General features: G+C 33.1%; 1 protein-coding gene across 4 annotated transcripts; it reads right to left on the minus strand.

The window, feature by feature from the left end:
* Window positions 1-5,848: 5,848 nt before the first annotated feature.
* On the minus strand, window positions 5,849-22,485 carry LOC115968572 (L-arabinokinase-like). 4 transcript variants are annotated; one of them, XM_031087993.1, is made up of 15 exons: window positions 22,215-22,359; window positions 21,063-21,170; window positions 20,359-20,427; window positions 20,049-20,132; window positions 19,793-19,869; window positions 18,772-18,838; window positions 15,713-15,770; window positions 15,407-15,474; window positions 15,263-15,325; window positions 13,020-13,073; window positions 12,832-12,934; window positions 12,595-12,704; window positions 12,377-12,496; window positions 8,719-8,775; window positions 5,849-6,318 (listed from the first exon to the last, which is right to left on the minus strand). In XM_031087993.1, the coding sequence occupies exons 1-15, from the start codon at window positions 22,332-22,334 to the stop codon at window positions 6,184-6,186; spliced, it is 1,293 nt and encodes a 430-aa protein (XP_030943853.1). In that variant the 5' UTR covers window positions 22,335-22,359; the 3' UTR covers window positions 5,849-6,183. The 4 variants fall into 4 exon arrangements, with proteins under 4 accessions (XP_030943853.1, XP_030943852.1, XP_030943854.1 ...); XM_031087992.1 differs by having other exon boundaries at window positions 5,873-6,315; window positions 22,215-22,485; XM_031087994.1 differs by having other exon boundaries at window positions 5,949-6,318; window positions 12,382-12,496; window positions 22,215-22,485.
* Window positions 22,486-22,909: the final 424 nt, after the last annotated feature.

Below are 22,909 nucleotides of genomic sequence, written 5' to 3' on the forward strand. Positions count from 1 at the left end.
AACCAATTATACCTATTAAGTTATTACAACATTCCAAGTATTTTTTTTATTGTTCTTTATTTTCAAACTAAGATACCAATTAATTTTGTATAGGTCAGAATACAACATTCCATTAAGCTCATAAAAGGATAAATACAATAATAAAATCCACCACTAAGTAAATCTTACTTTTAATCATGACTAATCCATGAAATAAAAGTTGACTAGTAGGTTTGTAAATTGTCGGCAAGGGCAAGTATCTTCTTACTGGTTTCATGGCCTTGTTCATTCATTGATGGTTTGTACTTTTATTACTACTAGTCATGGACCCTACACATTGTGCATGATGATATTTTTAAGCTGGTCTAATCAAATTTATTTATTTAGGACTAATTTAATAAATAGTAATGTAATAAGTATATATATATATATATAATTTATATCATACCAAAATCAAAATAATACAATTTTTTTCAAGAATTCAAAAAAAAAATTAGCAAAAATGTTAATTTTTTAATAAAAGTTATTTGTAATATTTTTTGCATAATTAAAAAGTATATAAAATTTGAACATTATTCTTTTAGCTTTAAACAAACTTTCTAAGTAAATCTTACTTTTAATCATGACTAATCCCCAAAATAAAAATTGACTATAGTACGTTTGTAGTTTGTAAATTGTCGGCAAGTGTCTTCTTCTTGGTTTCATGGCCTTGTTCATTCATTGATGGTTTGTACTTTTATTATTACTAGTCGCGGACCCCACACGTTGTGCATTTTACTATTTTTAGGGTGTTCTAATCAAATTTTTTATTTTTTTATTTTGGACTAATTTAATAAATAGTAATGCAATTCATATATATAAATATTTATATATATATATATAATTTATATCATACCAAAATCAAAATAATACAATTTTTTTCCAGAATTCAAAAAGTAAATTAGCGTAAATATTAATTTTTTAATAAAATTTATTTATAATATTTTTTGCAGAGAGATGATATATCCACAACATTTTCACAACATTTTTACAACAAATCCTAAGTAACAGGTTGTTACTGGTTATTATTGTTAAGGCAAAAAATTAATTTTAGTGTTATGTTCAAATTTGAACTAATAACAACTAACCACCTATGATTTATTGTGAAAATATTGTAAAAATGTTGTGAACGTGGTACCTCTCTTTTTTATATACTTAAAAAGTATATAAATTTGAACATTATTCTTTTAGCTTAAAACAAACTTTCTCAAACCCAATTTTTTCTGCCATACAATTAAAAACACTGAGAAACCTATCTAAAAAATTAATAAAACTCAACAAAACTACAATTCAAAATAAAAAATGAAAGGAAAAAAATTGTAACTCTTTTTCCTTTTATAAAAAATAAATAATTAATTAATTAATTAATTAAAAATAGAGTACAATTTCAAATGGGAAAAAAGTAGAGAATTTTCTTTTGAAAAAAGAAGAAGTACTGTGTTAATGCTGTCATAATCTAATCTAAAATCTAATCCAACATGTGAAAAATGAATAGATGAATAAATAATTTTAAACACAAAATTGAATTTGTTTTCTTAAAGATATCAAAGAATACACTAATAAGATAAGGAAGAAGAAGAACAATTATAAAATATTTTTAAACACTTAAAAAAATTACTCAAGCATCTAAGAACATCATATAACAAAGACATAACAATTTGCTGCTAATTTTTTAAACAAAATATTTACAAATATTAAAAGGAAACTATACAAAGACCATTGTCTTCAACTACAATAACTATTCTTCATCAACTTGTCTAGACTATTATGTTGTTTTCCAAATAAACCAAAATCTAAAAACAACACAAAATATGACATATTATAATATGATTTTCCCCAATTCAGACCAACATCAAACACCATTCATTAAAAGTTGTTAAGTTATGATTTTTTTCATAACATCTGTATTAGCTTATTCCATGATAAAAAGGTGTTGTAATTGCATAAATTTATTTCCTTGTATTTTTGTGGGACTTATTTGTATTGGGTTTAGTATTAAGTGGTAGAGATTTGATCAAGACAGCTAAGTCACATAAGGAGCACATGCTAAAAGTTGAAGGGTCATGACAGCTAGAGCACTACAAGACAAAAAGTATAGTCTGGCCTGGCAGTTAAACTCGCGACTCTTTCCAGTCGCGAGAGTGAGTCGCCAGAATGCCTTGTTTAACAGAAATGTGACTTTTCGTATTCCCTCATCACTCATACTATATATACCATCATTACCCACAAAAATGGTAAGAAGCCTATTAAGAGAAAAACCCTAAGAGAGGTTTCTACAACACACCCACCCTATTAGAGAGAGCTACTCATTCTTAGAGAGAAATCTTTGTAGTCTCTTCTCATTCCCTCTCCCATTGTTATACCCATTGAGAGGAGATTTGTATCCAAACACTACCCACACCCATTTAGAGTGTTGAGAGTGTTTTTGGAGCTTGGGAAGCATTGGAAGATGCCAAGGATGGCGGATGCAATATGGAGCTTATTGCGAGATCCGGAAAGCTAGAGAAGACACAATTAGGTTTAACCTTGTTGGAGCAAAAAGCTTGGAGGGCTTAGGTGGATTGAGTAGATTAGGCTTGGAGGGTCTTTTACTATTCATGTATCCCAACTTTATTCTCTAGTGGATCATTTTACCACTTTGAGGGCGGCGGAGAGGTTTTTCGCCGAATTTTTCAGTTTCCTTTTGGATAACTTGTGCTGATGTTATCCTTGTGTTTGCATCTCTCTTCTCTTACTCTTTAACCATTAATTGCTGCTGTGTTTGTGATTTATTATGGTTTAGAGTGTTTTACCTATTTAGGTATTGCTTATATCTCACTTTCCGCACATATATTGTTTGAATATAAGCTTGTGTTGGTTATTTTGTAATTGGGGGTCTAAACATTCATTAGTGTTTTACACACTAATTGAACTTTCAAAAGTATTTAGTGTTGTAAATAAAATGATAAAAAAAAAAAAAAAAAAATCTTGCATCAAGGAACACATATGAATTAGTCAATAATAGGAAAATAATGGTACAAACCTCTAGTAAGAGATCCTCCTATGGGTAGTTATCAAGTTGTATCTTTTTTAACATTGATGATTAAGCAAGACCTGTGAATACCTTTTTATAGAAAATTTTAAAAAATTAGAGTTCTGAAAAACATAAATATTCATTAATCGTCTAAGGTAAAGATGCAGGAAAAAAAATCCAACAATAAATGAAAAAAAAAAAATTTGAGAATGAGAGAGAGAAATAACCTTTTTTGTATGGGAAAAATATGTATAGAATGGAAGAGAGTGACAAATTTATAGTAAGAGGATGGTGATAAGAAGAGTCAAAATAAAGGAAGATGAAGTGACAAAATAATATGTAATATTAAAACCGCCTAAGATAAATTTGTAAAGTCAATATATTTATGTAGTAAAAAAATTAAAGGTAAAAAATAAATATGAAAAAGACTAATTATGTGACCAATGACGTGGTGATGAGGTGGCTCAACGAGAGCGTAGCAACAATAAATGCTACGCTTCAGTTTTTAAATATATATATATATAAATATATATATATATAGAGAGAGAGAGAGAGAGAGAGAGAGAGAGAGAGAGAGAGAGAGAGAGAGAGAGAAGAGAGGTCATAATTTTTATCAAAAAAAATCAAGTTTTTGATTGTTAGGGGTTCCAATTATCCCTCAAAGCATAATCAAAAAGTTTATTTGTCATTTACTTGCTTTTCCATAATTTTCTCTTTTGTCACAAGAGCCCCACATAACCAAGGGGGTCATATGAACTTGGTATGATAGCAGGACATGGGAAACAATCACATGGAGAGATGGGGAACCGAGGTAGCTAATCTTACTTCCTTGATTACCGGCCAGTAACAGATGATCAAAGAGATGCTAGAAATGCTCATCGCAATTAGGGGTATGTATCCAATCCACCAACTAGACAATACCAAACCAATTCGTTTATAAATTAACAAATATCATGAACAAATATAACAAAAATCAACTAGATATATTTCAATATACCAATATTTGACATAAAAATTTTGTATATAATTTAACAAGAAATTTTGAATAATTACTTTTTTATAATAGAGGCATCATAAAAATATTATGTTGGGTTACATTATTCCCAAACCATTCAATTCGTTTTTGTCCATTAGTTGGTTGAGTTGGAATTTTATATTGAGTCTCCTGTGAGTCGAGTCAGGTTGATAGTTTCTTCAACCCATCTAACCAAACCCAACCCAACCCACTATATATAAATATATTATACTTATTTTTATTTTTTAAAATTATTTTTGTATTTTAAGAATTAGTTTTGATGAATTTTAAATAAAATTTATGCACATTACATGAATTGTAATAATTTATTTTAAAAAATATTTAAATAGTTGATGAAAGTCCAATTTTTACAAGGTATGAGATATGTAAGCATAACCCACTGACCTAACCAACCCAACCCAACCCACACCATGTGGGTTGGGTTGGGTTGGTTTCTACATATATAATGGGCTGGGTTTAGTTAGGAATTTCCCAACCCAACAAAGTTGGGTTAAGTTAAAGAAACCTTCCAGCCTAACCCATGCACACACGGTGATATAACGACCTAAGAAAAGTGCTAGTCACATTTATGCTTATATCTCAAAAGAACTAGTCAAGTTATAAGTAAGGCTTCTTATAATCACTTATATAGCTTAGTGAAGGCTCACCACAGCCTCATCTCTCCCACTTATATTCCTAATGTCCTTGTCAAGTCCCACATTGTGTAGTGTAGTGTGAGAGACCATGACCTTAGCCCACTTGTTTTATTAGGCCAAACTCCTATAAATGGGTGAGACCATGTTTAATGCCTCTAAAACTGGCAATTTGACTAATTATATTCATGTAAAACCCTTAATCTAGGGGATCAAATGTCATCAGTCAAATTGAGCATTTTGAGAGGCAATTAATACAACCTCACCTATTCACGTGGTCTATGTTCACCTCAAGATCACAGTGTCTCGCATCCCTTCCCCTTTTCTTCCTTTATCCCCCGATCAACCTTGGGGAGACATATCACAATCCTTTACACAACTAGAAGAAGGGGTGTTCATCGGCTGGTGCGAGCCGGTTTTTAGGGGATTTTCACGCCAAACAATTGGTGTCAAAAAGGGGCTAATCGGCACCGATCAGCCCCACTAGGGGTCAATCGTCTGGCATGTTGGTGTTGGTTTTTCGACAGTCTAATGGTTAATTACCACTGAGCACATCAATGAGAGAAATTTGAAAGTTGCATGTTAAAACCCATAGATCAACATCACAAACCAAGAGACTAAGAGAGAAAAAAATAAAAAATAAATAAATTACACAACATGTGATTGATCAAACCTAGATGAGATTTGAGTTATGAACCCACAATTAATCAAACCCAGATCTTACCTTGTCCTTGTTGATTGAGTTAGCCCTGATTCATGTTGAGAAGAAGTAGATTTGGAGATCTGGAGGTGAAGATCTAGGTTGAGAAGAAGTAGATATAAGGTGTCTAGTGTGAGAGAGAGAGAGATGGAATGCATATGAGATCTAGAGCTAGAGGTATTTAGATTGAAATTTATATATATAATTTAGGGGCGGCCAGTTTGGTTCCTTGTCGGAATCAAAGAACTAGAAACATGCTTCAAATCAGCCGGTATTAGAAAACCTTAACCTTCGCCAACTACCGCTTCTTTCATTGTCCACAGCCCCATCTGGCAGTTCGATCAACTTGGCAGTGGCCAGTTATGTTGGGGACAGGCAGTTGATGAACAGCCCTAACTAAAGTATTAAATAGAGAATAGCAACTAAGATATAAACTTGTTTACACTAGATGAGAGAATGAATGACATTATTGATTAAGCATAAGTTGGAGAGATTCTCATTATCCGTTTGTAAAATGACCTTCTGCCTATTAGTCTATTAAATATTGGCTAGAGGCATCACATATAAACATGGACAATTTGTTACAGTAAAACTTATTTTTCTTCATCAAAGAAATTATTGCCTTTATGCAATTTTTTATACAAAATAAAATTAATTACTAATGATACTAAACTAAGGAGAGGAATGACAGCAAATCTTCAGATATCCAAAATTTCATGGACTTGGTAAGATCCTTCCAAAATATATTGCAGGATATCCAGAACTTGCACCTGGCAAAGAACCCTCAAAACAAATTATGAAGACCAAGTTTGTTTTCTGCAAGAGTATACCAATCTGGAACAAGAATATCATTTCCAGGAACTTTCTGTGGTTGACACCCAGGTACCATTACATCCTGCAATCTCCTTACTTTAGTCTGCTACAGAAGGCATACATATATAAGATTCAATCAGCAATATGAAAGAGCTGACCGTGTCCATATCAGCTATAGATGCATGGCACCATGACCATATTCAAACTTTCTAAAACAACAATATGATAGAGTGGGGCAGCAAATCAGGCTCCTTTTGAGAAAATTGCTTCTAGAGAATGACTTGAAATGCTATCAGAAAAAAACAAGCAGCAGATGACTGGAACTCTCACGTGTCAATGTACAATTTAGAATCATATCAAGTACATATATGTAGTTCTTAGATAAACAATGTCATTAGATGTATACAATTAGTACAACATGAGAATTTAACTTACAATGTCTTGATACACAAACAAGCACATTATAGAATTCATGTCACAGCAGCAAGGCCATGAAGTGGAATCTAGTATTGAAAATTTCACAAGCAAATTAATGTATAAAAATACCTTCCATAACAAAATGGAAGTATAGATGAGATGCCTCAAAGCAAACCCAAAAAAAAAAGGTATAGATTGAAATGAGATTCTAAGAGTAAGTTCTATGCCATTTTTGCCAAATGGTACTTTTTAAAAAAAAAAAATTTAGTAATATAGCAATATTTGAAAGTTATTTTGGTAAAAGCCTTTTTGAATCTCGTATGTTGGAGAGGCAAGTTTCGGCACTGAACTAGTCTTCTGAAGAGACAAGTTTCATGTTGTAGTGAAACTCATCTCTTGAGAGATGAGTCAAATATTGAGTTCCGTGTTTGCAGTGCAACTCATCAAGAGACGAGTTTCATGCTAGAATTTTAAAAAAAAAGGTTATATCCCCAAATACTTTTAAAAACAATCATAATTAACAAAATCATTTTTAAAATAGTATTATTAAGCAAAAATGGTCAAGTTATATGTTTATAAAGGTTATACCGACCTTGACTAATCTATTAAGGATCCATAGCTAACCCCCAGATTACGGGACGAAGACATGATTGTCATTGTATTCTATTTGGGATGTCCGAAAATATAATCCTCTTTGAAAAGTAAATAAACATAATGTTGATAACTTTCTCTCTTTCTATTAAGTTTAAATTAATGAGGGTCATTTTGGAAACTTGCATCTTTAAAAATAAAAAATAAATAAAAAGACAGTGAATTAAATTCTTTTTTTTTTTTTTAAAGTGGTATGCAGGAAGTCATTGATAAGCAAACAAACTGAATAAGTCATAAGAATGATTAGAAACTTTTTCGCCCTATTGCAAAATGTATGGTCCACAAATGGATGAATAAATGTATGACATGAATGGAGTAGGGAGAGAGAAGGGACAACGAGTAATGAAGCCAAATTTGATTTAGAAGTTCTGGACAGCTACTAGTTATAAGGATTATTAAAGAACTAGGGTTAGGGTTTTGGTGGGAAAAGGTAATAAAACATTAGGGAATGTATGGGTTTAAAAAGTGTAGGGAAAGGTTAGGATTTGGAGAAGAAACAAAGGGAAAATTTTGAGGATTGGGGGCTGGGCTAGGTTGCAAACAGTAAGCATAAACAGTCTTATGGTGTTTAGAGGGTTTTAGAGAGCTGGTTGATGAACTGGTGGTTTAGGGTTTCAAATATTAGAATTTTAGGGTATGAATAGATCTCAAATTCAGACTTATATATTTTATTTTTGATGACATGGATCCTCACCAAGGTAGGGCCCTTTGGACCCACCCCTAGGGAGTAAACCAAGGATACATGACCCCACTTGCAAGTTCAGATTTAATATTGGCATAAGCATACATAAGCATCACACCGAGGGTTGCTGAATTCTTCCTAAATGTATATATTATTAATCAAACATAAGTCCTTACATTATATATATAAATATGTGGCTAACATCAAAGCCTACTAGAACTTGGACTTCTTAAAACCCTAATAAGATGTGGGTTCCTGGACTTTACTACTAAGCCCAAACTAAATAACTAAACTCCCAAATAAAAATCCAATTGATAAAATCCAACATAAGCCCCCATGGACCACTCACACATCCCTTGTCCAGAAAACCAAAATTACAGAATTGCCCCTAACACCAAAAAAATAAATAAATAAAACTAAAGAAACTTGAGCAGAACCTAGTTTTTTTTCTTTTTAAGAATGAGCAGAACCTAGTTGATGCTAAAAGACATAATAAATAAAGATTTTGGTAGCAAGCCTATGCCTATCCAAATTTGCTAGTAGTCTTGACATCATCTGATATGTGCCAAAATAATGCTTGGGTATTAGAATTAGCTTTGGGATGCCTTCAATCAGTTTATGTTGTTAATGGTTGCAATCATGGTCCTCAATAATATATATATATATATATATATAAAGAGAGAGAGATAGATTTAAGGAAAAACAACCTTAATTAAGGAGCCAACAAGTACTAAAAAAAGAAACAGCAGTATGTACCTTATCTAACACAGAATTCTTTCCAACAGCTGTATCTTGTAGTATATGAGCAGCCAGCTAAAAAGACAACAAATACTTGGGTTAGAATACGATTTTAGTCTCTTAACTACTTTAGGTTTCATTTTTCATCTCTGAACTATTAATTGTTTCAGTTTACTTGTTGAAAATTTGAAAACGCATGAATATTACTCTTATCCTGCCTTTTTGTTACAGAGTGAAGGTAATTATTGATGTGGCAAACCTTTTCTGTAACATGTTCTTCCAATGCTAGCATGGACATTGGCAATACTGGTCTCAAAATGTCAGAACATATGAAGTCACGTTACATGAATGGATCTCAAATTCAAACCATTGGGATAACACATGGATCTAGTTTTGGCATGATCTAAGGGGTGGAAATTCTTGTCTAAAAAATATGTTTCCTGATTTTTTTTTAAATTGGCACTAAAAAAGGACACTTCTTTGCTTCTTATTTGAGTGGTGAACAGAGTTGAAATCCTCAATTTTGTTGACCTTTCCAATATTGGGAGTTGGAAGCTACAGAGAGTTTCTTTAATTTATTGTACTCCAAAATCCACGAGGACAAGAAAAAGACCATATATCATAGAGTTTAACTAAGAGCTGAAAGTTTAAAATCCATTCTTACTACGATGTTCTCAAAGGATCTATACGAGTTCACTTCCCATGGAGAAGTATATAGGTGTTAAGGTACTTCACAAGATCCTTTTCTTTGCTTAGACAACAACATTGGGTAAAATACTGATAGTGGATTATCTTTGGAAACGTCACAATTCAATTATTGATTGGTGTTGCATATACAAGAGTAGCGGAGGGTCTTTAGATCATCTTCTTTACATTGCTCAGTGATGAGAGATTCATGGTCATTTGTGTCTACCCTCTTCAGGGTATTTCGGGTTATGGCAGAGACAGCAATTCAGATGCTGGGATGTTGGCAAAGGAAATTTCATTGTCGTAGAATTTGAAGATTTGAAAAGCTACTTCCTATGTTTTGTGGATCATTTGGTGAGACATGAATAGTAGAACTTTTGATGGAGTTTAATGGTCTAATCATGTAATCAAGCAATTGATGTAGTGATCCCTGTATAATTGGATGACTATATCCAGAAATACCCCATCATCTTCCCTTCTTGTTTTTAAGATTTACTGAGCTTGGTATTATAATTTCTTAGGAGTAGTTCAAAACAAATTGTGTATTTGAATTATCTCATCTTTTGAATAAATTATTTTACTTATAAATAAAAATAAAAATAAACCCCAAAAATGGCATCAAGAGTGATCCCAATTTACCCCCCAGTAACCCAGCCAAACCCTCCATCAACCCTCCATAACTAGTACTTTATTCTTACCTAAATTTACATATCCCTTCCTCCCAGTTGGCAGGCCACTGTAGTCATCCTCAAAAGTAGTGTCTGCTAGTTCCCTTCACATCAACATTTAGCATGTGCCTCACAAAAGGACCATCACATTTAATGCTACTGAGCAACGTCTCATCCACCCACGAACTGGGAACTACTGTCTAAGAGTCCCATCAGCCAAACTGAGGGGAGGACCTGCTGACAAGTCTTGGAGGAAGGGTTTCCAGCCAAAACTAGCCCTTCACACACCTATCTCCATTCTGCTAAGGTAAACAATCTCATATGTTGAGATTTCACTATTTTCATTTTTCCCACCAGTTTACTGACTTAATCATTGAAGCCTCCCTAGCCAACCCCTGATTGGTCTTAAAAAACTGAGGTTTTCTCTTTCTTAGCAGTGTACCCATCCAGTCGCAATATTTCCACCAAGTTTCAGTCCTTGCTGAAATTTTTGCTGTGGTTCTGTTGTTCCCTGAAACTTTACCAATATACAGTATTCTTCCCTCATGTCCTGTATATAAATTTTCATAGAACGAGATGATCATCTCATAACCTCAGACTTCTCAGAAATTTCTTCCCAGTAAAATTACTCATGTTTGCTAACATGTGGAAAAATATATTAATCCCTTTGGCCCAATATTGCTTGTCCATCTTTCTATTTGTGGATGTCTCATAATACATGTTCACTGTTGCAGGCAAGAAAGAGTTCAAGGAAAAGCAAGATTATATATGAAAATATCCAAGTTTTATGGTCTAGTTTTGATGAGGAATTTCTTGACACCTTTAATAGGTTTAGTTATTATTGAGGCTTAGCATTGAGTTTTTTTAGGTAAGAAAGTTGATGGATCAGTTTTAATTAAGTTTTACTAGAATAGGGGCAATTTGATAATTTCCAGAATTCTCAAATAGGCTTTCCTTGGCTGTACCAAAAGCCCATGAGTCTTATTTTATGTTTTGACTCCTTTTCCTATTTGGTTTAGGAGTTATTAAGTCCTTTTTGTTTGTTATTATTAATCCTAGACATTATAGGAAGGTTAATTCTTTGTTATATAACACTCACTGTAGCACACACACCTTTGAAATCATGTTTTGAAAACACAATTTCAGTTATAATTGTGAATGGTGAAATAAAGTTTTAAAAACACAATTTCACAATTTTAACTGAAAATAGGATTTCAGATGGCATGGCATTGTGTGTCCCATACACAATGTATAACTATCACCACTCTTCTAGGAATAGGTTTTTTGGAGTCCTAGTCCTTCTAGGAAAGGACTAACAATAGCCTATATAAAGGCTTTATTTTAGTCAATAATATTCATAGTGAGATTGATTCTGGTAAAATTCCAGCAGCTTATTTTAAGATTTGTGGGAGTGATTGCCTTCTCCTACCCCAAGTGTGATTGCTTAGGAAAGCCTAGGTATGATTGACTAGTGTTTTATTTATCTTATTTCTTGTTCTATTCCCTGTCTCAGCCCCAAACAGCCATCAAGATTCAATCTTTTCTAATCTAAAACCCACACTCAAACATCAATCCTTATTCAAGAACCCTTTAAGAACTCGTCAAGAAATCTATTGCAGTGCTGAATTCTTAAAGATCCTAAATCATTCAGTTTCTAAACTCAATGTCTGTAACAATTTAACTTTTCAAAATTACGCATCTTCATGTATTTCCAAAATAGATAGATTTCTTGTCTAATTTAATTGGGAAAAGCATATTTCATATGCCATTCAGATAACAAATCACCTAGAGACTTTGGCGGGAAAGAACTGCTAGAAATTTTGAGGAATATGAACTGACTATTCCAGACCTGAAATTGCAGTTCCTCATAACCTTGTTTGAATGGATGAAAGCACAAGAATCTTTTCTTTCTTCAACTTATTAAAATTTATGGATAATTGTAATTTTAGCTAGTTGTGATGTATATCTAGCATACGCCATGTGTACTTGGTGCATTCTATTTCTCTTAATAAACCTTATTATTTATCCAAAAAAAAAAAAAATCTTCCTAAATCAGTTTCTGGTCGTATGCCAATGGGTTGTGGCCTGGATTCCACCCTTGGTGATAACGTAAGGTAATGGGTTTGATCCCACTTGGGTGCATGAGTTACTATACTTAGCAGAAAAAAAAAGGGAAAAAAAAATTTTCTTGATTGCACAAACTTAAATCCTCAAAAGTTTTAGTGTGAGATCATCAAGGTGAAAACTTTTGATGCCAACTATTCTTGATAAAAGCCATAAATCGTAAAAGGTACAAAATTGGATTAAAAAAAGTTGAATACCTCACCACCATTGGTACCTCCCTCATAGCACGGTTTCAAGTTAACAGCACGTTCAAGGTAGGGTATCCAACATCCACTGAGCATATCTCTTCTGGCCATCTCCACACCACCTTGGTAATACTGTTTACACAAAACATATGGAGGTAACTTCCCAACTGATTACTAGATGTAACGTGAAAAGAACATGAATAACAAATTTGATAAGCATCCAATTGTACCTCAAGCATTTCTCTCAAATATGGTTCTTCATTAAAATAATCTCGGCGTATGAAGATAAATGGCAACTTGTATGCCATGGCTTCACTGACTGTGCCATATCCAATCTTTCCTGTAGTAGCAAAAAAAAAAAAAAAAAAAGCACAGGTACCAAAAGTAAGTTCAGTACTAACAGCTCTAGACAAAATCTCAATCATTTGACCAAGCAACAGCTCTAAACAAATTAAAAGTTATTATACCAAGCATGCAATCTGAAGCTGCTATTAGGTCAGGCGTATAAACATCTTTTGCAAGCTTTATGAAATTAGGGGGAAGCTCCTGATTGTCTGAAGCCCCACAAACCTAAATCAGAATGCAATAGGAACAATATTATCAAAATGAAATGAAGAAATAACTACGATCGATGTATATGCCCAACAAAACTTACCAGGCACAACCAACCAGCAGGTAAGTACTCCTCCTTCAACTTCCAACCAGCTGGCTGGAAGTGATGGACAACAGCACATAACAGTCAGAATTTGTTTTAATGCCTAAAGCAAAATAAGCATATCACAATACCTAAGGACAAAACTATTGATTTTTAAAACAAGCAAGTTACATCAAAAAGAGGGTCTCTTAACAGATAGCATCCTAAGCATCTGGTATAAAAATAAAGTCCAACATAAAGTTTGTAATAGAACATTCAAGCTAGTAAAAGTAGATTACAGAAAAAAATAATAATAAAAAAATAAATAAAAAAGACAAATATTAATGATCTGTGAATTGATATGGGAAATTGCTTCTCAATATCTCCCTTTTCTTTTAGGTTGGATGAAGTTGCTCAAACTAATTACCATTTTTCATAGATTGGCAAATACATGAAGGCACCATCACATCATGGAAGTCAAATGCAATAGTAATCGATTGAGTAGGGAGGATGAAGTGGGTGTGACAATTGTATGTTTATGTAATATAATAAAAATACAAATCCATAATATTACTAATTAATTTTCTACAATTATTTACAGAGGAAAATTTTTTTAAAGATAAAATGATCAAAGAAGGCAAGTGGAATTTGGACAAAGATGTTGATAAGATGTGGAATGATTGTATCAAAAGAGTGGCTAAAGATGTACTTGGCGAATCTAAAAGATGTAGGCAATTGACTAAAAAGGCTTGGTGGTGGAATAAGGAGGTTCAAATAGCAATTAGATTAAAGAGAGAGAGAGAGAGAGAGAGCTATAGAAGCTCACCTAGATGTAGAGACAATGCTGTTTATGGAAATTATAAAGTGGTGAACAAGATCTAATCTTATCATGCTTTTCATTCTACAACAGTCTGGAAAGTCTAGATTATATGCTCTTTTGATATATGAAGAATCAAATGATAGTTGGCAATGAGGGAGGATACGAAATTGGCTTTTTGCAAGGGGCCCATTCCAAGAGTGTAATAAATTTTCATGCTGTACACCCTAAAACTAACCTTAGAGTCTTAAACTTAAGGTCCTGTTTAACCAATCCCCCACAACAACACTCCCCCCCCCCCCAACACAACACCCACTCCCACTCCCAAAAGGAAAAGATCCCAACTTATCTTGTTGGCCGCTAAAAGCATAATAAGAAGCCAAGGAGGTAACACTACCTCAAATAGGTTAGGACACCCACCAGCCCATTGAGTCCCTCATATCCAGCCACCAACTCAAGATGCTTGGGAATTTCCAATGAGCTAATGCTTACCAAGCTAGAAGAAGGGCACCAATTTGGCCAATTGGCCACTTATAGCACAATGGCAACAATGACTTTGTTAGATTTATGGTTAAGTGATTAAACTCACCATTTCTTAATAGCTTAAGTTTTTGGGACAATCGGTAATTTAATATGGTATCAAAGCAGGAGATCCTGAGTTCGATCTCTGTCTTCACTCTACCTCCCATTTAAAAATGTTAAATTCCCACTTGTTGGGCCCCCACTTACTAAAGGGAAGTTTAGGCCCACAAGTGAGGGGGAGTGTTAGATTTATGGTTAAGTGATTAAACTCACCATTTCTTAATAACTTAAACTCTTGGGACAATCGGTAATTTAACAGACTTAATAAAGAAGAATAGAGAACAGCTTGCAACATTCTTTCTCAAGAAACTGTTATCTCTATGTCTAATAAAATTTCATGCAAGTTGCACTTGTCTGTGATGATATGATGACCAACTTTAGAATGTTGTAAGGTATTAGCATTTTGAGAACAATTGTTATCTCTCCCCATTTGGGCAGTCCTCATTTTCAAACAAGCTATTGAATCCAAGAATTAGGATGTAATTAATCTTCTATGTTTCATTACTTTATGATAGTTGTTTACCAACAAAATAAGTTATTTTCCTCTAACAATTTGGAGAAGGGATTCATTCTAATACATATATTATTTTTCAAAAGGCTAAAGAAAAACAAATATCAAGAAAAGGAAAACAAGAAAAATCTTATAACCAATTACCAAATAAACACTAGAATTTCTACCTAGAGAATCAATTTTGAAAACTTGGAAGAAAGTAACCTGGAAATTCTCCAAACCATTTAAATTCAAGGTACTTTCACCAATCTTGGTCATTCTAAGATGTTGAGGGATTCAAAAAATTTGCAATGTAAGCAAGAAAAATTGAAAGAAATATACCAATATATCATGACAGCCTAAATTATACCTCACCTGGCCACCAAAATTAAAAATTACTAGCTTCACATCATCCAGAACTCCAAGATCTTTCCTCACCTGCATTGCAAGGAAATGTTTGATAACAAGCATAATACATTAATTCATAAACATTGAATTTTTTAGAGTTCTAAATCACACCTCTTCTCTAGATTTGTGTAATCTCCTCACGACAAGGGGTACATCAATAACACCACGAAATGCAGGCACTAAAAAATGAAAAGGAATATTCAAATACCAACTAGAATAAATACCCTACAACTTATTCATTGCCAAAAGAGCAAAGGCAGATATGTATAGAGCCACAGACAAACACAAAGACAGAAATACAACCTGAAGATCATAATCCCTATAATCGGATTAGCAAACAAGAGTAAAGAAAAAAAAAATAATACTTAAATATTAACTTTAAAGAAAACAACCACAAATGTGCTTCAACAAACATACTTGGGCTGTACCCAGGTAGACGGATTACAAACTCGCTATGGGAATAATCTTCAGCAATCTGCATAAATTTTCATAAGACCATTTAGGTTTGGCACAGCAATATCAGTTATTTCATCTGCAATATTAAATTAAGAGAAGAAAAAAGTGCAAGTATAAGATTGAGGGCATGCATACACACATTGACCTATATATGAGTTAGGTTCAAGTTACACCACTTAATGACCTTACATGAGATTGATGCTTTGTCAATCCACCATGAGATCACATGTTCTATCCATGCTTATCATGCATGCCACATTTTACACCGATTAGATCTAATGACTATCCAACCTGTAAATTCGCGTATTCAATTTATTATAAAAATAAATAAATAAATAAATAACACTAGGTGGTGTAATTATCTTAATATAGATGAGATGGTTCTTAATCTCCAATCATCTAATATTGACAAGTATTATGGGTTTAGCAAGACATAATCCTACAATAGGTTTGACAAAATATGGAGCTAATAAAAAAGAGTAGGTGGTAAACATTAACCAGAAGTTACATTAGGTATAACTTGAACCTATGTGTGTACATATATACTCAAATAATTAGCCCATAGGCGCATTTGGTGAATCAAATTAGCGAGAAAAACACAATATAGAATACACTACAAAAAGTTACCCACCAGGGAAATCAACTAGTTTCAGAGAATGAACATAAAGATAATGATAAATAAAATTCCTATATAATTGCCTCAATGTCAACGTTAATACAAATGCATGAGTCAAATTAAGGATTACATGAGTCCTTTTTACTTAAGTTGACATAGTCTGATTACTACCCCTTCAATTTGCAACATGTTTGGTAATGTGCTGTTATTGAATTATTGGAGAAATTAGGTGTTAGGTGAAAAAAAAAAAAAATCCAAAGAACTCAGTTTTACTATACTTAATCATATATGAAAATGCATATTACAATACAATCACATGGGTGACAAAAGTAGATTTAATGTGATGTAATGGTACCAAAATCAGATAAGGAAGCTTATCTAAGTCTACAAAAAAAATCACTCAGAGAATAGAGGTCTTTGCTACCCAAAATTTGTGATTTCACCAAATCAAAGTTGGAAGGCAAGTCAAGAGAAATAGGGCAACATTCATATAGGTCTCTCAGTTTTTGCATTGCGCAAACATCAGAGGAGATGGGCAAGTAAAGTTGAGTTCTTCATATATACAATTAAATTTTGCATAATAATCTTCTAAATGGAAAATATTTAGACCAAGGGAGAAATAATTTTGATGGAGATCATAAATATGTCTACGATTATTGTAAGCCTGTTCCCACTCAAGTTTGGTAGTTGGCCAAGAAAAAACATACTACAATTTAACTTAGACTCCGTATCGTTCCACAAGAACTCCTAATCTATGCATCTTCTACTCCCTAATCTGATATTTAGGATCCATAGAAGGGAATATCATCATTAAGAAAGTGAAATTTTTTTCTTCTGACCTCAACAGTTTGAGCCATTGAGCATAATTAGAGACAACATATAATTAGGATGGATATTATCTATTGAACCCATAGTAACTCTTGTCAAATCAAACATATAAACTAAACTAAAAAAGTGTAGGCTCTCTAATCAACTACAAAAAAACTTGACCTACCAGAACAATAAACTAAAAGAGGGCCTGCTAATTGACAAAAATAATAGTAAATAAACTTTGCAATTTTACATTGGCAGATTTTGGGACCCATGTGAACTGTACCACCAGTCCAATACTAGGAACAATGTTTTTTTTTTTTTATAGGTAATACAATTTTTTTTTTTTTTAAATTAACATCATGTTCATGATGATGAACACTTTGGACATGAAGAAAATACAAAAAGCACAACAGCTAAAGCTAACAGCTAACAAATTGCAGAAGGCAGTAATTGAAATACATCATGTAAGATCCCAAATACGAGCCCACTGAAATAAAGTACCAAAAAGAAGTTGTTTTAAAAGATTTAAATATCTCTCATTATCTTCAAAGATATAGTCATTTTGTTCCTGCCAAACTAACCACAATAGACAACCTAGTATCATATTCCAGATAGTTAACCGATGCTTACCAAACCAATTCTCCCAAACAACCAAAAAAAAAAGAGAATTAACCGTCTTCGGCAATACCCAAAGGACTCCAAGCACATGAAAAACTTCACACCACAAAGCATAAGCCAACTTATAGTGAAGTAAGAGATGGTCCACAGATTCCCCATCATACCAACACATGCAACACCAATTAACAAGGGATTGACCTCTTGTAACAAGATTATCAATGGTAAGTATCCCATCCTTGGCAGTTGTCCAATGTTATCAGGAAAGCAGAAAAGGAGAAACACTCAACAATTCTACACAGGAAAATTTCAGCCTTGGGTAAAACTCTATCACCAGTCTAACAATAGGACCAGTTATTAGCATAGAACATATCCCAAAGACTGGCCAAGTAATATATTCTCACTTCAAAATTAATATTCCTTCCCTTGACAAACCATGACAATCACATTCCCTAGACACTAGTCATAGATAGTCAAGTGCCAAACTCCCACTCCCTTTGATTGGCTAGGGAACCATATGACCTCCTAATAAACAAGTGCCACTTAAAATCATCTAAGAACCTACCCAAAAGGAAGTCTCTGTGTTTTATTTTATATGTACGAAAAGACATAGGCATAGTAAAGATAGACATAAAGTTGGTGAACTCGATTGAGAACTCTTACTTCAGTTACAAATTGAATGCTTGGTGCCTTTTGTTTTATTAGTTAGCATGCCAAAATGGGTGTCTAGTTTCTCCTTCAACCAACTTCAAAAAAAAATTTGTTGCATTGTTAAAGGAAATATATCATTTAATGAAAAACACAAAGGTGGGAAGCAAGATAACAATATATCTGCAATCCAAAGATCTTCTGATTCATCTAGAAAAATCCCTTGTCTATAATATATTGTTCCTAATACCACTTAAATGGAAATTACTTGTGCTTTGAACAACTCAGATGCATATTACTTTTAGATGCAAAAAATATTGAAGGTTACCTGTTGAAGGACTGATCGATAGTGAGATCCAGCCACCATCACATATTCCGCATAGATAAAATCCCAACTGCCCAGGTTTCAAAAGGAGTAAAAAAAGGTGGAAATTGGGGTTTAAGACATACTGCAAGAATTCTATAGACTTAATAAATCAAAATTAAGAGAGGAGAAGAGCTCCAAATGTAAGAATATATAAACAGAGCCTTGGTCAAACAACAAATGGTAAAAAAAATTATTACTAGTAAAAATCAAGCATCATCATTCCAAAATAATAATAATAAATTAAAATAAAAATCATTACTAAAATCAGTCATTTGGTTCTTCCCCTTGTGCAACTGCATCTTATTCCAACATTAACCTATAGTCTTTGATAAATAATACCAAGGTTTTGTAAAATGTCCTTCATTTGAGAAAGTATGCATCCAAAACTACAACTTTCATATCACTTTTCTTGACAAGTCCATTATTGTTTTATGGTTTAAACATGTATGTTCAATCAGTTTCCTCCCAAGAAAGTAGAAAAATTATCATATAATTAACACCTTATATCTAATTCTCAAAACGAATGAGAAATCTCTAGGGTCCACAAAAACCTGATTACACAAAATATGTAACATTATTTTGATAAAGCATAATTTTGTACTTCAAAATATTAGGGGAAAATTTTTGAACAAAAAAATCTTGGCCATAATACTGGGAAATACAAATATTATCGCATAGGAACAATGTTGAATTGTAATAAAATGTCAATGTAATTACCAAATACACTATTATAACATAATTTTTGGTGAAATATTGCCCAGATATATCGCCAATATTTAACTAATACCAACATGCCACAATACATCACCAGTATTTAAATTCTAAAACATTGGGTCAGATTTCAAAGCTGCATTTGAAGATTACAAGCATCTTCCATGTAAGTCTTGAATTTTGTTTTTGTAGCAAAGATCATATAAATAGAAGAATTTACAGCTTCAGATTAGAAGTTTCAGACATACGAACAACAGTGCAAGCAAGTTACCTGAAGTTGGTGACGCAAACAGAACGAATTCCAGCATCTGCAGCTGCTCGGCATGCAATAGGAACAACATCTGAAATCTGCTTTATAAAAATGTTAGCATGACTGAAGGCCATTCATAATGATGGAAAGATCAAGAAAATATTTGTATAGACACAACCCAAAAAAAAAAGATATGATCTCATTTTGATTCCTTATTTCACATTTCAGAAAATCCAACCTCATAAATAAAAATCCAAAAAAGAAACAGTTCAAGTACCACTAAGTCAGCCTTGATAGAGTTCAGCCACTGAACTTCGGTTGCTAAAACTGATGCCCGGGGTAGTACTGACATTTGGGAATACTTGATCACATTAAATGAGCCAATAAAAAAAGTCAACCAACAAAAGAAAAGTTATGGTAACAGAGCCAGCAAATCAAGTGATAAAAAAATTAATATAGAAGGAAACAATACCAATGCCAAGTATGGACATGGGAATGATCACTGATGTTCCATTAACATGAAATCAACAATAATTTTAAGAGAAAAGTTTAGCAATTGCTAACTAACTCTGAAATTTACATCATACCTTTTCCAAGGAGGCAATAGGATCAACTGTCAAAGCATCTGCTTGAACTGCTCCACAGTCTAACACAACCTGCTATCACTCAAAATGCCTTATAATTACTATTGCAAGAACACAATTCGGACACAATTTCACACAGCTAACATAACATAAATTGCCTACTCATTTAAAGGTTATAATGATTATGGTTAAATCCATTCATATAATTCTTTTAGGGCTACAATTATATTAAAGATAATAGTCTAAACTAAGAGATAAGAATTTTTCTCTTACTTTTATTAAATAGAGAGTACTCACTTGTTTATTGTGGAAGTCGCAGCATTAAATAATTTAAAACTATTTTCACTACTTACTAAGAGTATGTTTAAATGTGTTGTGTACATGAAATCATCATTTTTTGCTTTTGTAGCATCAGGAGGCCGTGAATGACATGGAAAAGATGAATAAACAGATAAATTATGTAAATATCATCATATCGAGAGGTTCTAGAACAAAAACAATCATTCAATACAATATACAAACCACAATAATTTTTAATCTATTTCCTTGGGTGCCATCTAGATGCCATCATCTGTTTAAGTGAACTACTACATCAAGGGAGAATAGTGGAAGCTAGAACAAAATAAAATTTACATTTTTAACACCTAAGCGATAGCATAGACAAGGGATAAACACATTTGCCCATAAACCTATCCAATTTAACTAACCTTGCGAAATAAGAGTCTTGGTGATTGTATTTCAGAAGTGAACACAAAGTCAGGAGCGCCTGTAACCATGTGAACATCATGGCCGGCTCGAATGAGATGACGGACAACCTGCAGATCGCAACATCAGAATCATGAAACCACTCACAAAGCACTTGGTTGAACAAGAAGAAATAAAAAGATAATTTGGGTTAGTGATTTATAAATCCATGCTAAGCATGGAAGCACCACAAAGTCCACTTCAACAAAAACAACAAATTTTAATCCCATAACATTGTGATCGGCCATGAATCCTCAACAGAGTAATTGTAATTGGCCACATGTATCCTTATGTGCCATCCTATCTTGTCCAAAATCATACTCTCAAGTCTCAATTACTTCATTATCCTTTTCACTACTCTTGTTAATGTTATTTTAGATTTTTTTTTTTTCTAACTCTTTTTGTTCCCTTGATTTAAATTTGATGATATTACCAATTGTCTAAAGAGCTTAAATTATTAAGAAATTATGAATTTAATCATTTAATCTAACACTCCCCTTTCACGTATCAACCTAAACTCTCCTTATTAAGTGGAACCCAAAAAGTGGGAATTTTTTACTTGATGGGGTTAGGTGAAGATAGGTTTTTGAGCCCGAATAAAATAAGTCGTACCCAATGCACAGATCTCCCACTTAGGAGAGATCATGGTCATAATAAGCAACCTTACCCCAATTTTTTTTTAAAAGGGTATTTTTGGACTCGAAAACATCCTGTTGCTTTCTTTTGGTAGAAGATACTTGTCATCCCACCAGACTCTAATAACGAGATAAATTACCAAACCATCTCAAGCAACTCTCAGTCTCTCTCATTCATCCCTATGACTTTAAAAAAGTTTCTTCATTTTCTTATCCTATGTTTGCTTGCATTTCCACTTGACTAATATTGGTGCCACAATTTGTGTCACAACTCACCCACGTGACAAATTATGATGGGTGAAAAGGCGTCTCCACGTGAACCCACCTTCATCTCTCCACTAATCACAACTTGTCACGTGGCCGAATTGTGGCTGTAGCCTTTCTTACAATCAGTGAAAAAAAAGAAAAAAAAAAAACAATGGGTTCAAAGATTTTTAAGTAAAAGAGTGAAAAAGATATAAAACAGAAGAAAAAGTTCACCTCGACGACACGAGTGGCGTGGCCGAAGCCGTGACCACTGACGTAGTAGGCGAAGACGAGATGCCGTTTTGGTGCGATCACCTCGACCCCGTGAGCGATGCTTATTTCTTCCATTTGCATCCTCAACTCTCAATGTTCTAAGTGTTGTACCCTTTTCTTTTCTTTTCTTTTTTCATGTTTATAGTGGAAGGAAGGAAGAATGAAAGAAAGGAGCGTTGAAGTAGTGGTCGGCGGGATTGGAGCTTTCAGTTATGAGAGTGAGTCCCAACCCAACGTTTACGTTTCCCCCCACCTGTTTCATTTTGTTGAAGTTGAAGTAAAGGTCTCCGTCTCTCACTTTCTTTTTTTTCTTGCCTTTCTTTTGAAATTTTTTTTAAGTAAAAAATCTAAATAAAATACTATTTTGGTAACTAAATTTTTACAAAAATTTATTTTTCATTATTAAACTTTAAAAAAGTTTTTTTCGTCTCTAAATTTTGTAAAAAAAATTTTCAATAGTTTAGAGACAAAAATAGAGAAGAAAACATAACTTTTTTTCAATAGTTCAAGGATGAAAAAACAAACTTTTGGTAAAATTTAAGGACATAAATAAAAAAATTTCAATAGTTTTTAATAGTTTAGTGACAAAAAATGAATTTCTTAAAGTTTAGGTGTGAAAAACAAAAATAGCATTTTACCAAAAATCTAAGACCACA

Source organism: Quercus lobata, chromosome 11 (genome assembly GCF_001633185.2).
Source record: "Quercus lobata isolate SW786 chromosome 11, ValleyOak3.0 Primary Assembly, whole genome shotgun sequence".
Lineage (NCBI taxonomy): Eukaryota > Viridiplantae > Streptophyta > Magnoliopsida > Fagales > Fagaceae > Quercus > Quercus lobata.